The sequence below is a fragment of the Pteropus alecto genome, unplaced genomic scaffold (assembly GCF_000325575.1).
Source record: "Pteropus alecto unplaced genomic scaffold, ASM32557v1 scaffold5, whole genome shotgun sequence".
Taxonomy (NCBI): domain Eukaryota; kingdom Metazoa; phylum Chordata; class Mammalia; order Chiroptera; family Pteropodidae; genus Pteropus; species Pteropus alecto.
Window position 1 is genome coordinate 4,806,723 of NW_006441953.1, and position 15,793 is coordinate 4,822,515.

Consider the following 15,793-nt stretch of genomic DNA (forward strand, 5'->3'; position numbering starts at 1 on the left):
ACTAGAACTCTCACACATTGTTAGTAGTAATGTCAAAAGTACAATAATTTGGAAAAAAGGTCTGGTGGTTTCTAATATTAATCATATGCCTACCCTAAAGTTATCGATTCTACTGCTACATACTTACCCAGGGGTATGAAAACATCTGCTCTCCCTACCGCACCCCCCACAAAAAAACAAATTTAATAGCCAAAATCCTGGAAATGTCTGAGTCCATAAACAGAAAACTGCTAAACAAACTGGCACATTCATAAAATGGAATACATCTTAGCAATAAAAATGAATGAGCTATAATACATGAAACAATAAAGATGACTTCTAGAAATATTAGGATGAATGAAAGAAGCCTTACATGAAAGAGTATATACTGATCGTATAATTCTAATTCTATAAAGTGCTACAATAAGCAAAACTAATCTAAGATGAAAAAGTAAGAAAAGTAGTTACTTCTGGAAGTTGGGGGACAGGTAAAAGATAAAGATTTACTGAGAAGGGACATAAGGAAAACTTCTAGAATGGTGGTGGTGATCTAATTTTGATGTGTATTGGAGTTATACAAGAGTATAATATACATTTGTCAAAATTCATCAAATGATACACAAGTTTTTTGTACTTCACTGAAAGTAATTTTTACCTAAAAAATGTAAACACACATTGAATTCTAGTTAATGATATATAGGCTGAAAGATTTAGGGATGCTATATCTATAACTTACTTTGAAATGCATCAACGAGACGGGTTAATGACCAAATAGTGAGAAGGGTAGATATGTGATAAAGTCAAAGTTGGCAAAACGTTAATTGTAGAATATTTTTTTTTATAGTACAATTCTTTCAACTTTATTTTGTGTGAATTTTTTAATAAAATGCTAACCAAGAAAAAAGTTAAGAAGATATAAAGAGATTTTCACATGGCCAAAATATGTAAGAATCTGTCAGTGTCAGACTTGCACTAACAGAAATTTTAAAGGAAGTTTTTTGGGCTGAAGGAAAATGATACCAGATGGAAACCTGGATCAAAACAAAGTGTAAAGAGCTCAGGAAATGGTAAATACATGGTTAAATGCAAAAGTTTTTTTTCCTCATTACTTAAGGTATTTAAAGAAATTGTTTAAAGCAAAAAATCAACAACAATGTATAGCCAGATCTGTAATATATGTAAAAGTACATGTAAATTGTAAAATGTATGAACAATACCCAAAAGATGGGAGGAGGGTAATAGAAGTATATTGTTATAAGATCACGATATTATATGTGAATTGGCATAATATTGATTCAAGGAAGACTGTGATAAACTAAGGAATGATATTGTAATCCCTGTTGCAACTAAAAAAAGGAGAGAACAAAAAATACATAGCTAAAAATGAAGACGACAAAAAAAAAAAAAAAAAAAAAAGCCCACTTGGAGCCTTTTGTAGCCTGACTCCCAGTGCTTACTTAGTTGCAATTCTTTTATGTGTTGACATCTTATAATTTATCATCTCAGTAGTTTCTGCTTTCAAACATTTCCTAATAGAAAATTGTACTGATTAATTTCATTACTATTTCATCCCTCTTCTGATTTTACGGATATAGATAATACCCCAGAATAAAATTCAAAGTGTTCTCTTGAAGTCAGTACAAATTCTAAGCACGAATCTCCCACCTTGATTTACTAAAATGTTCTCATTTGCTGAGGGAATTGATTTGTTGAATAGGAGGCAAAATAATGAGTAAATGAAAAAGTTGCTGTGACACTTGACTCTTGAGGCTATATGCAGATGATTTTTTCAAATAGAAAGTTTTCATAGGTGAAAATACCTTCAAACACAGATATCCCCTATCATTCTCAGATCATTCTGCTAAAAAAAAAAAAGTCTTTCAAAAGTATATAATTTCTTACCTCACTAGTAAAATTATAAAATGCAGATATTTCACCTTTTTTAGCTTTAAAGATAAAGATATGGGGCCATGAGCCAGGGAATGCTGGTGGTTTCCAGAAGCTAAAAACTACTCCTGGCCAACAGCCAGCAAGGAAATGGGGATCTCAGTCCTATCCTCATGGAACCAAATTCTACCAAAAACCAGAATAAGCCTGGAAATGGGTTCTTGCCTGGTGCCTCCAGAGGAAATGCGAACACCCTGATTTTTGCTTTGTGAGACCTAAAGCAGAGAAACCTTCCAAGCCCAATAGACTTCTGACTTATAGATGCAGGAGATAATAAATTTGTGTTGTTTTAAGCTGCTGCATTTGTTGCAATATGTTATGGCAGCAATAGAAAACAAATACTTTGTTAACAAATGATAAAAACAGTCTTTAGGCAAATCCTAACTGTACAGGACTGGCAACGATTAGTTTGTAAAGTCATAAGGAATTGACTATAAAATCTACTTTAATACCTCCACGAAAAAAATCTCATGAGTTTCAAACCTTGCACATTCCCCAAAAGTGCCTATTGTCCTGATTGGCCTTTTGCGAGCTCCTGGAAATTGTGCTCTTAGAATGTTCTAATAAGAGGGTTTGAGACCTTGAACCACTCTAGCTTGTCTAGTTTGCAGAAACAGTGGGATATGTTGAACACCTGTTTCCTTCTGGGGGGTCTGCAGTGTCAGTAACTACAGTCAGCACATACAAGAAGTATGTGCCTTTGTGATCAAACCCCAACAAAACACTCAACTCCTAGGCTCAGGAAAGTCCCTCTAAAAGTCAACACTTCACACATGTCATTACAATTAGTTGCTGGAGGAATTAAGTGCATCTTCTCCAAATCTTCTGGGAGAGGACTCTGGAAAGCTTCTTGCCTGCTTTCCTCCATACTTTGCCCGACTGTTTTTCCCTTGGTTGATTTTGCTTTGTACCCTTTCGCTATCATAAGAACAATGGAACCATTAGTATAATGACTTCTGAGTTCTGCGAGTGCTTCTAGTCAATCACTGAAGCTGGGAGTGCTTTGGTAACACAACACACTACAATTCCCAGCATCTCAGCCACAATGACTTTACTAATTCAAACAAGAACACCAAATATCACACTTGCTAAAGACCAAAAACTTTTCCCAAATTTTGACTAACCAAATTGTGGTAGGAAGAATTCTAAGATAGTTCTTATAATCTTTGCTCCCTGATGTATATTTTCTATCAGGGACTATTAATATGATGTATTTTATTCTCATGATCACGTTATGTTTTATGGCACCACTGACTTAAATAAAGGGGGACTGTCTAAGTGAGACTGACCTTATCGCATGAGTCCTTGAAATCTGGATCTAGACAGTGGAAATAAGAGATTCCTGGCATGAAGGAGATGTGATATTAGGGAGATTCTCCACTGGAGATGGAGAATACTTTGGAGCTACAGAAGGCCTCTAGGAGTTGAGAGCAGCCCCTGGCTGATAGTAATCAAGAAAATAGGGATATCAGTCCTACAACTGCAAGGAACAGAATTCTGCCAAAAACCCGAATGAGCTTAGAAGTGGATTCTTTCCTAGAGCCCGAAGAATGAAAATGGACAATTTGTTTCTTCTAATCATTATATTAAAAAAAATATTTCCAAGACAATAAGTAACAAATTACCAAGACAACATTGCATACTTTCACCAAAAATTACTTATTTGTCTGGGAAATAAAATTATGGCACGTGATTTAAAAGGAAGATAATAGGAAAATAGAATTCAAACTGCATGACTAAACTAAAAATATAATTAGTTCATTCAATAGTTGATTTACAACACATTAACTATATGCAAACTCATGCTAACAACTTTAGGAGACAGAAAAAAGAAAAATTACACTATACATGTGAAAAAAGTATAGTTAATAAGGGAAAGTGAACCATACCTTCCTTAATTCTATAATTGCAGGTAAACAATTATAAGCTAGAAGGAGAAAGTTACAACTAGAGAGATACAATATAATAAAGGAATTTGGAGAAGAAAAATATAATTTTTTTCTTTGGTTCAGTGGTATGCGATAGGACAGAGCTAAGTGAATTACTTAAAGAAGTGTTATACGTTGTGCCAATGAATGGAGATACACTGTTGGGCAAAAAGACAGTGCAGCCTTCATAGTATAGTTTAATTCTCTGACACTCAATCTCCTCAACTATATATTGATTACAATAAAAAACTACTTGTACAATTTAGACACTATTTGGAAATAATTTAGAGTTAAATTGAAGTTATATATTATGCCTGTAAAATACATTTTCTTCACACACGCGCGCACACACACACACACACACACACACACACACAGAGAGCCACCAAATGTTTTTGAGCAGGGAATAGATTAATTTTTAAAAATGCCAATATAGAAGTAAAAAGTAAGAGTAATTGGAATATGGAAAGACTAAAGGCAGGAAGACCAGTTAGGAGAATGCTGCCAGGCAATAATCAAGCTGTTTGTTAATGAAGGCCTGAACTAGAGAATGTAGAGGACAGCAGCAATGAGAGAAATATCAGCAAGAATGTGTTACAATACTTGACAAGTAATAGGATATAGAGTACAGGAGAGAGAGAAAGCAAAAGATATCTGCAAGATTTCAAGTCTAAGTAAAGAGCATCTTTTGGTATTATTTTCCATCTTTAAACGAAACAAACAAAATAGGAAGAAAAATATACATCAGTTATATAAATCTCTAAGTTACTTGACTACACTGCAATAATTTTAAATGCACTTTGAAACTAGGGCCCTTGAAGGCAGAAAATATATGAGTACCTTACCTTCCACCATTAGGTTATATTCTAAAATAAGAATATTACTGTCTATTTCTGATGACTATGACCTGTGGCTCAATATCTAACATTAGACTTCATTCTACAATGTGTCCAAAATTCCTTAGAATATCTAATTCAGTGAGTAGACAATCTTCTAATTGGGGCACATAAAACGTACTCATCCAAGTTAAGTCAGATCATGTTTTCCACCAAGCTAGTGAACAGCTGCAGACATAGCCTGTTTCCCATCAAAGTCTCCAAGTATAACCTCTGCAATGCTGATCATTCTCTGGTAAATTTTCAAAACCATAACCCTAAAAACATATGACAAACTACATTTTATTAAAGAAACATGTCTGTACTACTCATCCCATCTTCACCTGCAAATTTAAGGACAATGAGGAAACTTTATTGCATGTGCAAAAATTTTGCCAAATATCTATGTCTATGAACTATACTTGCTGGCACTTTTATAGATTAGGCAAAAGTATATGTTCTGAATAACACTAACACAAAAGGAAAATACTTTCCAAATGGCACCTAGACTTACAAGACAATTTCCTCAAGCTTGCTTTAATAGGAGTCATGAAGGTGTAAGCCCTTTTTTAACATTCTGTGGAAAATATTTCAGAAAAGAGTTGAGATTTCAATTTCTCCACTTTTTAGCCTCTTGAATCTGGGTTTAGGGTAGCAATTAAGCAAATTCACAGGCACCAATATGAGATGACTTCAAATACATCTTCTAAACACTCTACTTTTTTTCTTAAAACCTACTAGTTTAATTGAATTCCATACCTCTATGTTTCCAACAAATAATTCTGATCATTTAACTGAAACTGGAGAGGAAATATTGGCAAAACTGAACTCTGGCACAAGTAAAATATAAAAGCCACTAAAAAGAGAACAGCATTCTCCAAAAATTAACTCCTCATATTTGAGCTTGAACAAACTTAAAAAAATAAAAAAGGTGAGGAGTTTTTTCTCTTTTAAACCAAGCCAGCAAATTATCTGCACCCATAACATTACTTTATAAAAGACTGACTCGATAATACCTCCAGGTCATACATAATACAAAATTATTATTTTGTTTGCATAACATGAATCCTCAAAAGGGTTTTATGGCCATTAAAGTTATAAAAAGAGAGAGTGCCTAATTTGTTAGTAGGGTCTGAAACCACAAGATAGTCTTAAGCAATAATATATTTGTAATACAAATTACCACTATTATGTTTTAGTACAATATTACTTAGTTTAATGATATTAAAATTGTTATAAAAAAGTTAGTGAGTAAATTGACACAAGACTCCTCTAAGTTTCTAGTCTCCATTCCTCCATTCCTCTACTCTCCTACCAAATCCTACCAATTTTGCAAAAGATTTAAAATTTTCTTCAAAATATAATAAATCCAATAAGATATATGCCTTGAATGGTGTTTAAGTTCAGGCAATCAACTGCAAATAACTACCAGACAACTAGCAGCTTAGTATTTTGCAACAGTTAGAGACAGATGGACAAGCAAAAATCATGGGTCTCAAATTGCGACCCCATTGAAAACAGATTTCCTGTTTACTTTGCATTAGCCTTTCTTACAGGTGCAGGGTGTTTACTTTTGGCAGTAGGGGAAAGAACTGATTTATAAGCCATAAGAACACCTTCTCACTTTCCATAAACAGGTTATAGAATTAATTAAAATTGCAGCACATCAACTCAGCATATGAAACCTGCTCTGCTATTGGAGACTAATGTAATCCAAACACATGGAAAGTCAAATAGTTTTCCACAAAGCTAATTTAGTTGAATTGGATCAGATAACAACTTGGAACTGAACCTGAAAGAATCATTTCTACTCAAAGACTTTTTAAGTGCTGAATGCTATATTTCAAAATGAATAAATGTTGAATTTTAGTCTATTACTAGAATGATGAAAAAAAGTACTTTACAAAAATGTTTATATATATATCTTATTTGAAGATATATATGCACACATATATATATAAACAGAACAAAGACCCATAAAAGCTACTGTATGTTCTAATTTAAATAAAAGACCATTAAAAGTAGTAAATAGCATACTATGAAATTTGCATTTAATCCTGTTTATGTTCGTCTACTTGTTCAAAGAATATACTTCCATCAGTAACATTTTCTCCTCATGAAGATATATAGAAAGGCACTGAAGACAAGTGGCTTATTTACACTTTTATACTATTGAAACTATTGGTGTTCTATACTATGAGATTTATTATCTCTAAAACAAGGATAAAGGATGACAAGCACAGAAAAATAAACCATTTCATGGGCTAATGGATTTAATCTTATTGGCAAAGCAATATCAACTGTATCCTTATATAGTAAATTGAAAGTAAAAAAATCAAATGATAGAGTTGAGGTAAAATGATGAGAATGGAAATTTGTCCTCTGAGTTACCAGTTTCCCTCGTCTGCCTCAGTCCTTTTAGTAAGTCAGGAAAGGACGATATGGACAGAGAGGGAAATGTGGAGATCAAAACAAACATTCTACAGTTATACATCCTGATGACCAGAAAACTACTCTAGTTGTGGCTTATAGAGTACGTTAGAATGGCTGGGAACACCAGAGCGTGGGTAACATCAACTTTTAGAATGTAGAGCAATTCCGATAGCATAGGAAGACTCTGTGAAGACCCTTTTCCATCTCTAATACTTCTTGATATTCCCCTAATGCTCAACCCTCTCTCCCTTCATAAACTCCTTCTTCTGCCCCAAATGCCCAAATACTAAATAATTTTAAGAACGCATTTCTTATAAGAAAACCTAGTAGTTATTTTTCAGCTAGTGTTAATGTTGATTGAGTATTTCACTCCTATTTTTTTTTTTTTTTAAGTACTTGATGATCTCAAAAATTTCTGTGATGGCTGGCCTCTAAGATGATCCTCAATGACCCCTGATTCCTGGAATTCACATTCTTGTGTAGTCCCCTCCCACACCAGAGTTAATGGCTGACCTCCAAGTCCCATAGAATACTGCATAAATGGTACTGTGCTAGTATGTACCTCAGGAACATACTGGTTCCTAACACTAGGTCAAAAAATGCATTGCAACTTCCACCTTTGCTTTCTTTTCTCTCAGAGGCTGCACACTCTGAGAAGCCAAGCAACCAGGCTGTGAGCATAGCCAAAAGGCTTGTGGAAGGGCCCTCAGGTCAGGGAGGAACTAAATCCTCCTGTCAACAACTGTCACCAAATATCTGAGCTATCTTATAAACAAATCATCTATCCCCAGTCAAGCTTTCAAATGACTACAGCCTACAGCCTCAGCTGTAGTCATTGACTGCAACCTTATAAGATCCTGAGCTAGAACAACTCAGCTAAGCTAATTCCTGACTCAGACAAATTATGGAAATGATGTTTATTGCTGTATGCCACTAAGTGTTAAGGTAATTTAAGAAACAATAACTAATTACCACTATTTCTTCTTATAAAAACAAAGAAATACAAAGAAATACGTCACTCACTCAAACATCCTCATTAACACCATAATATTGTTGCTATATGAGGGATTCAAAACTCAAGCAAAGTAAATAACTCAACAGGTTTAAAAAAAAATGAAGGTATAATTTACATAGGTGAAATGCACACACCTTAAGTGTATATTTCAGTGAGCTTTGAAAAATTTTGCAAGAACATGCAGGATGTAAAAAACTTACATTACCCCATACAGGTCCCTCAAGGCTATTTTGAATCAGTCCTTGTATTACCCCTCCCCAAAACCAGAGTCAAGCACTGCTTTTATATCTACCACCATGAATGAGTTATGATTGTTCTAGATTGTCACATAAATAGATGAATATAATCTTTTGAGTCTAGCTTCTTTTGCTCAGAATATTTTTAAGGTTGGTCATGGTATTGTGCACATCAGTACTGCTGATTTATATATCCCGATTTGTTTATCCATTCTCCCACTGATGGCCATCTGAGTTCTTCCCAGTTTGGGGTGACTGTGAATAATGTTTCTGGGAACATTCTTGTGCAAATATTTTGAAGGACATTTATTTTTGCTTTCTTTTGGTTAAATACCAAGGCAAGGTTGGGACTAGAGTAAGACAAATGAGGTACCTAGGGATAAATATTTTAGCAGGTCCTCTAATAGTGGGATTTTTGGATCATAAAATAGATGTTTCTATAACAATTTAGCCTTTTAAATTACAGCATTGTAATTTTACACTTAGGTTTGTCATGGGTTCTACTGTCGAGAAATCTACTATTTAAATAAAAGGCAATAGTAGGTTTATATATTAGTATCAGAAAACATAAAAATATAAAGGCAATTGGTCAATATTATATTATCAGATGTAATGCACAATAAATAAAGCATAAAGTTCACAATAACTGCCTTTAGAATAATCCTAGATCAAATAAAACTCCTTGTTTTACAGATAAGGAAAATGATTAAGAAAATTATCCAAGGTTGCCTAGCAGTTAGTGGCTTTTTCATCATACATACTGAACTGTAAATGTTTTTACAAATTTAACCCATGCTCAGCTAAAATTCCTAGATGAAGACATGGCTACAATTTGTTCCCAATCTTTATACATACTTAACCCAGGCTGAATTAAAAGAAAGTGTTTTTTGTTTTTGTTTTTCCATAAAGATGTGGCTAGAATTGCTTTTCAATTTTAATGTTAACTAGCTTTAACAGAAAATTGTTTGTAGTACCAGTGGCCTATAAGTTATGCATTTAAAGTGGTGAACAAAGAGTAATACATTCTTAAAAAATAAAATCAAAGATTTGTGACATGCAAAAATTATAAAAACATATTCACTACATAATGTTAAGCTATTTCTAAATATATAGAAAAATAAGGCAATGAATGGTATACTTGATATCTGCATCTTTCATTCCAGAGACTACTTAAAACCAAATCATTTAAAGTAGTAAGGAAAGCATTTTTATGTAATTTTTTTTGCTTCTATTAAATTACTACTATTAAGTAAGTAATTTTTGCTTTTATTAAATTACTACTATTTAGTAAGATATATATTTTTTTCTCCCTTGAAAGAGATTTATTTTCTTCTAGAATACAGCACTGATTAAGAAGTATTAACCAACAAGAATATTTCTTTAAACTAGAATAGATAATCATAATCCTGTAAAGGCTCCTGGGAAGTACTTTTCATTGGTTTGTACAACATTTTTTTAATTCATTAAAGAAATACTTTTGATGATTTTAATATAATTTCAGAAAATATTTGAAGCAGCTCATTTAATGGAATATTTATAATGAAATTTAGAAAACATGCTCTTCTTGTCAAGAATGCCTTAAGTAGAAAATAAATTTACTGGCTCATTGAAATAACCGAATTTAAACTGTATCATTAGATTCCACCCAAGCCATCATTATTACTTTTCACTACTCTTCAGCATGGCCTTTACTTAAAACAGTTACTGTGTCCCTAGGAATACCAGTATCTTGTGATAAGTTATTAAGTATCCCTCTTAGGAAAACACTCTTAATCTGAGCTAAAGAAATGCTTAGTACTAAAAAGATTTCAAATTTTCAAATATATTCCCTGTAGGAATTTTTGTCAAGTACTTTGGAGAATGCCTACCTAACAATAGCTGAACACTGGATAACGTCAAAGATGAATTTCTATGAGGCCCTTGAATTAAATTTCCTAAAATGAAAATTTGTACCTATATTTTATCATTAAACAAGTAACAGAAGAAACTAAAACCCTGAAGTTTCTATTTAAAATGTCTTTGTTTGCAAATTTCTGCTTTTCATTTAAATTTCCTGATGTTACACAGTACCTCACAGGTTTCCTTTCTCGAAGTAAGTCTTCTAGACTCTGTTCACAGTGTTCAGCCACCACCACCAGTCTCTCTGAGTAAAACAAAACAAATCCACTTCATATTTGATTAACACATTTTAATAACAAAATAATATATACCACTAAAGATATTAACATATAGTACAAATGGTATTTTAAAAGAAACTCTATATTGACTACATAATTACCAAATATATAGAATAACAGGATCAACATATATAACAATACATTAAATAACAATTTCTTTTCATCTTGTGTTTTTCTCTAGAGTTTTTCCCCTGTGCATCAGGAAAAACAGACGGAAAGGCTTACCTTTGGAAAAAAGAAGTGATACTTCCTCTGACACAGGCTAGAAGAAGGAAAAGTTTGGATGAAGATAGAAATTTTGAAGGCAAGGGGAAATTGGGAGCTAGGGATAGATTGTCTTGACAGCCTGGGACTAACACAAGATCTGTGAAACTGAGTTCGGAAACTCAAGAAAAGCAGAAATGTTCTGAATCATGACTATGGAGAAAGACAGAAAGCATATCGGGATTGTTTGTAACATCCTAGGGTCTTCTAAAATTAAGTAATAAAATTTTGGTGGGCAAAATCACTATTATGATGTAATTTTTATTTCCCAACAGATCAACTCTATGAATAAGAGTGTACAGTTCTGATTGTCAGTCTATAACTTATTTTTATTCATTAGTTATCCCTAGTGATTAACACATTGTCTGACACAGTAACAGATTATATATATATATGCGTGTGTGTGTGTGTGTGCATATATACATATGAATAGATGAATGTAAGAGAAGCAAGAGAAAAGTATAAATGGGTGGTTGGGTATACGATAAGGTTATTTTAGGAGAGATCAAGAGTTTAAAAAGAATACTGTGAATATCCATGCAAAGTGGGTTCTAGGTTAGATAAGGAAGAAGGTTAACACAAAATATAGATGTCAGACAAGATAAAGAAGTGAAGGTGTAATGAGATTGGAAATAGTGATAACTATAAAGAGATTTGGTGAAAACGAAAAGCAGCAAAGGTAGAAAAATTAGACAGCAGAAGATGGGAAAGGAAAATATCAGAGTAAGAGATTCAGTACAAGGAATAACTCAGTAATGACTAGATCAACGTGAGGTCTTGCATAGGGGCACAGAGATGAAGGACAATGGTATACAGGAAGTCATGTGAGGTGTGAAGGCATGATTTTGCATAGGTTACATCTTAGAAGCTGAAACTGTCTAAGCTGGTGGCATTATACATAATGATCTGAAACACTAAAATTAAAAATGCTTGGAAAAAAAGCTATCATTTTTAGATGAAAGACTCCAAGTGATCTAAACAGGAACTTAAAGGAAGTTAAATTTGAAAGAACACTTAGGAATAAAAGGAAAAAGAGAACAGGGAAGAAAATCATGAAATAAAAAATCTGTTCTTCGATTCAATAAAAGAAAAAGCATGCAAAGTTGAACTCTAAGCAACTTAGTACAACTGTGAAGTTCTAGAAGGAAAAAGCAAATAATACCATCAGAAAACCAAAATGAGACGCTACATTCCTTTGGTTTCCATCTTACCATGTTTTCCAAGTTTTCCTTACAGCTATCTGGCTACCTCTCCTGTCTCCTCTATACAATGGCATCATTTCGACCCTAATTTAAATGTGTCTAGTTCCCATACCTTTGATTTTGGGTCTTCATATTGTGTTTTCTCCTCACTTACTCCCATGGTTGAAAAACTCTCAAATTTTATTCCAAGCCCAGGACTCTCTTCTGAATTCCAGCTTTTATATACAAGTTCTCAGTTTAATATAAAAGTCACCTCAAACTCAACAGAACCCAAATTGAACATATAGTTTGTTCTTTAAGCTTGTTAATATTTGAGTAAATGGTACTACTATCTCAGTGTCTGCTGCAGCTAGAAACTTAGGAAAAATCTCCCTTTCTCAAATCCAAACAAAATATCCTGGTATTTCTATCTTCCAACAGTTTCCAGAATCTGTACAATTTGCTCCGATTGCTACAATTGAGTCCGAACTAGCATCACCTCTTATTAGATTACTATAACAATCTCTTAAAAGATCTTCACATTCTCATTCCCTTCCAATATATTTTCATACTAAAGTCTAAGTGATAAAATAATAAACCTGAATATGTAATTCCTCTCTAGCTTTATTTTTTTATTTTACCTCTTGCTCACCAACTTCCAATCACATTGGCCTTCCTTCCCCTTTCGTGCCTTAAGGTAATAGCACAAGGATTCCCATTGCCTAAAATGATCTTCCTTATTTCCTTCTCCCAATTAATGACTATCAGGAAACAAAGTGGTTAAGAGCAGAGACTATTCTGTATGGGCTCAAATCTGAGGTTTAATACTTTGAGGAAGTTTGTTAACCTCTCTATGCCACAGCTTCCTCTTCTGTAAAATGAAGAAAACAATAGCATTTATTTCATGAAGTTGTTCTGAGGTTGAAATGAGTTAGTATATAATAAGACCCTAGAATAGTGCCTGATATATAGCAATCATCATCTAAGTGTTAGTTATTATTATTTTTCATTCTTCGGTTAAATGTGACTTCCACAAGGAACACTTTTCTGCCCCACTCCAATTAATTTGCTCCACCTATACTGTAATCTATTCTACATTTTATTTTTCTTTTGCAGCACTTATTTCAACTCTAAAGATTTACATAGATTTTTATTTAATGACTTTGTTCTCCACTAGATAATACATTTCATGATGGTAGGAACAATATTGGTCTTGTTCAAAATATAGCGCCATTGTCTAGAATAGCACTATAGCTATAAACATCAAATATAAAAATACTTGTTAAATGAGTTAATTTGAGCAAAGCCATAATGTGGCCATTAGAAATGAATAAGAGTCTCGTATGGTAACAATCATTACCTAAACAGAAATCTGTTCTTTGCAGAAAGTATACGTGTATGTTCCAAATTAGGCATAATAATACCTCAATAGCACTAATTTTACAACAAAAACATCAGAATTTATTAAAATGTATATATTCCATTAATTAATAATTTTAAATTATACAATTTAAGTCTCAATATCTATGAGAGATTTCCAAAGTGTGTGGTATTAGCCTAAAATTTGTCAGGCTTAAAATGATTTAGAAAAATATTTTTGTCAGGCTTCTTCTGGAAGCTCCTTCAAAATATCATTAACCAGAGTTTGCCAAAGCTTCAGAATCCCATGGAATATTGAAGAATTATTTTAACACAGTAGAGCCATGATGATTGGTAGAATATCAAAGTTTCTCCCAGAGGTAACAAAATGTATACCAAAACAATGTTTCCAATACAAACTAGTTTTTTCAAGAAATCATTAGAGAGTCTTCTTCATACTGAAATTTTGAACTACTGTTTAAAAATAACTTCCGTTTGTTATAAAAAACAACATAGTTTCACAAAATAAAATATGATAAAAATATTTAAGAATCATAATATGCCAGATATAAGTCAACAATGTAGTGGCATTATTTATAAAAAACAAATGTGACACTAAAATGAACTTTAAAGAATAGAACATATAAGACTGTGAAATAATCTTCTAATATCTGATGACTGTCAAGTATCACTGTAGTGTACATATAGCTTGAATCATAGTTTTAATTTAATGCTAAGAAATTAAAGAGAGGATAATATGGAGCAAGAAAGATAACGAAGGATAAGGAAAGAGATTTTAAAAAAGATTAAATATTTTTTAACAGAAAATTTGTGAATGTGTTAAAATGATCTGAAAGATTATTAGCATATTGCATCATTATTTTGTTATTCACAGTAAAAGTTCAGATTAGCTCATCACCTTTTAAATATAACATTTACATAAATATTTATATAGTAAAACTAACAAAGAAAAATTGTGTGCTTAAAAAACAGTATTGTTACTAGGTCACTGTGATAGTCGATTTTATGAGTTAATATGGCTAGGCTCTAGCCTCCAGTTATTACAACACTAATCTAGGTTTTATTGTGAAGGTATTTTATAAGTGATTAAAACCTATAATCAGTTTACTTTAAGTAAGAGAGATTGTCTTAGATAATCTCGGTGATCCTGATTCAATCAGCCATGAAGGCCTTAAGAACAGAATTGAAACTTCTCTGAAGAAGAAACTCTACCCAGGGACTACAGCTCAGTTCTCATCTAAGAGTTCAGTGTCCTTCTTGGTATCGTGCCTATGGATTTAAGACTTGCCTACTCAGCTTCCACAATAACATAAATTACTAATACTTAATAATTATATATATCCTACTGGTTCTATTTCTCTGATGGAACTCTGAAATGATATAAACATTTAGGTTGAAATTACATACATCTAGAGATATAGAATAAATTATCTTACAGGTCCTTAACAATTCTATTATTCTCTACTTGAATTTCAAATCTATCAGTTAAAATAATTTTGTTCTTGATTTCACTAGCAATAACCAAAAGATTTCTGGGTGATCAGTACTAAATAAAATGGGATGTATTACAATTTACAAACTTTTCTCTGCTTCTAAACACTGCTGAGATTTGTAGCTCAAAATAAAAAGATTAAATTTGTTAACTAGTTTCATGCTTTATTTGCTTTATTCATTTTAAAGATATTTTCCTTAACTTTTTTTTTAAAACCAAGATCTCAAATTCTAATAAAATGTCCACTATTTTTGAGATTAACTACTTCACCCTGCTGAGTTAGCAAGAAACTAGTATCATCTTGAATCAGTTTTGAATTATCTATAGAAATCAGTGAAATCCTGATTTCTGAGCTAACTCAACATTTGAAAACATGTTACTAAAAGCAACCATAAGTCATACTTAACTCTAAATAGGAAGGGGATGGTGGAAGTGGGGAATAACAGTGGTAAAATGTAAAGAATCTGTATGGCAAGAACAGAACAAAGAGGGAAAAGAAAACAAAATCAAAATTCTTTGAGAAGACAATTAAATGGAGTCCAAACCAAAATCATGTTGTTACATCATTGAGAAATGTGTGTTCAGTGAGGAGATTGTTGAGTAGAAACTTCAAATTTCATCTGAAAAAAACTTTTTCAGACTAAATGCAACTGAAAAGATTAAGATGCTTTGGAACAAAGAGACATTTACATAAACACATATTCTAATTTAGTTATTTATTCCTTATGCATACAACTTTTCAAGACAATGAGCAGTGCCAACATAAATAAGATAATCAAATTCCTTGACCTTTTACAATCACTGATATTTCCATTCCAAGCAGCTGAACTTAATCTATATGAATTTTATATATATCTATGACCTGTGTCACCCTAAAAGAGAGGGC

General features: G+C 32.6%; 1 protein-coding gene across 2 annotated transcripts in view; it reads right to left on the reverse strand.

The window, feature by feature from the left end:
• Positions 1–15,793, reverse strand: part of TBCK (TBC1 domain containing kinase) — a 159,761-nt gene that overhangs the window by 138,545 nt on the left and 5,423 nt on the right. For both annotated transcript variants that reach the window (XM_006918893.3, XM_015595020.2), the window contains exon 3: positions 10,484–10,556. In XM_006918893.3, the coding sequence (XP_006918955.1) occupies positions 10,484–10,556 (73 nt within the window). The remainder of the gene's footprint in view (positions 1–10,483; positions 10,557–15,793) is intronic.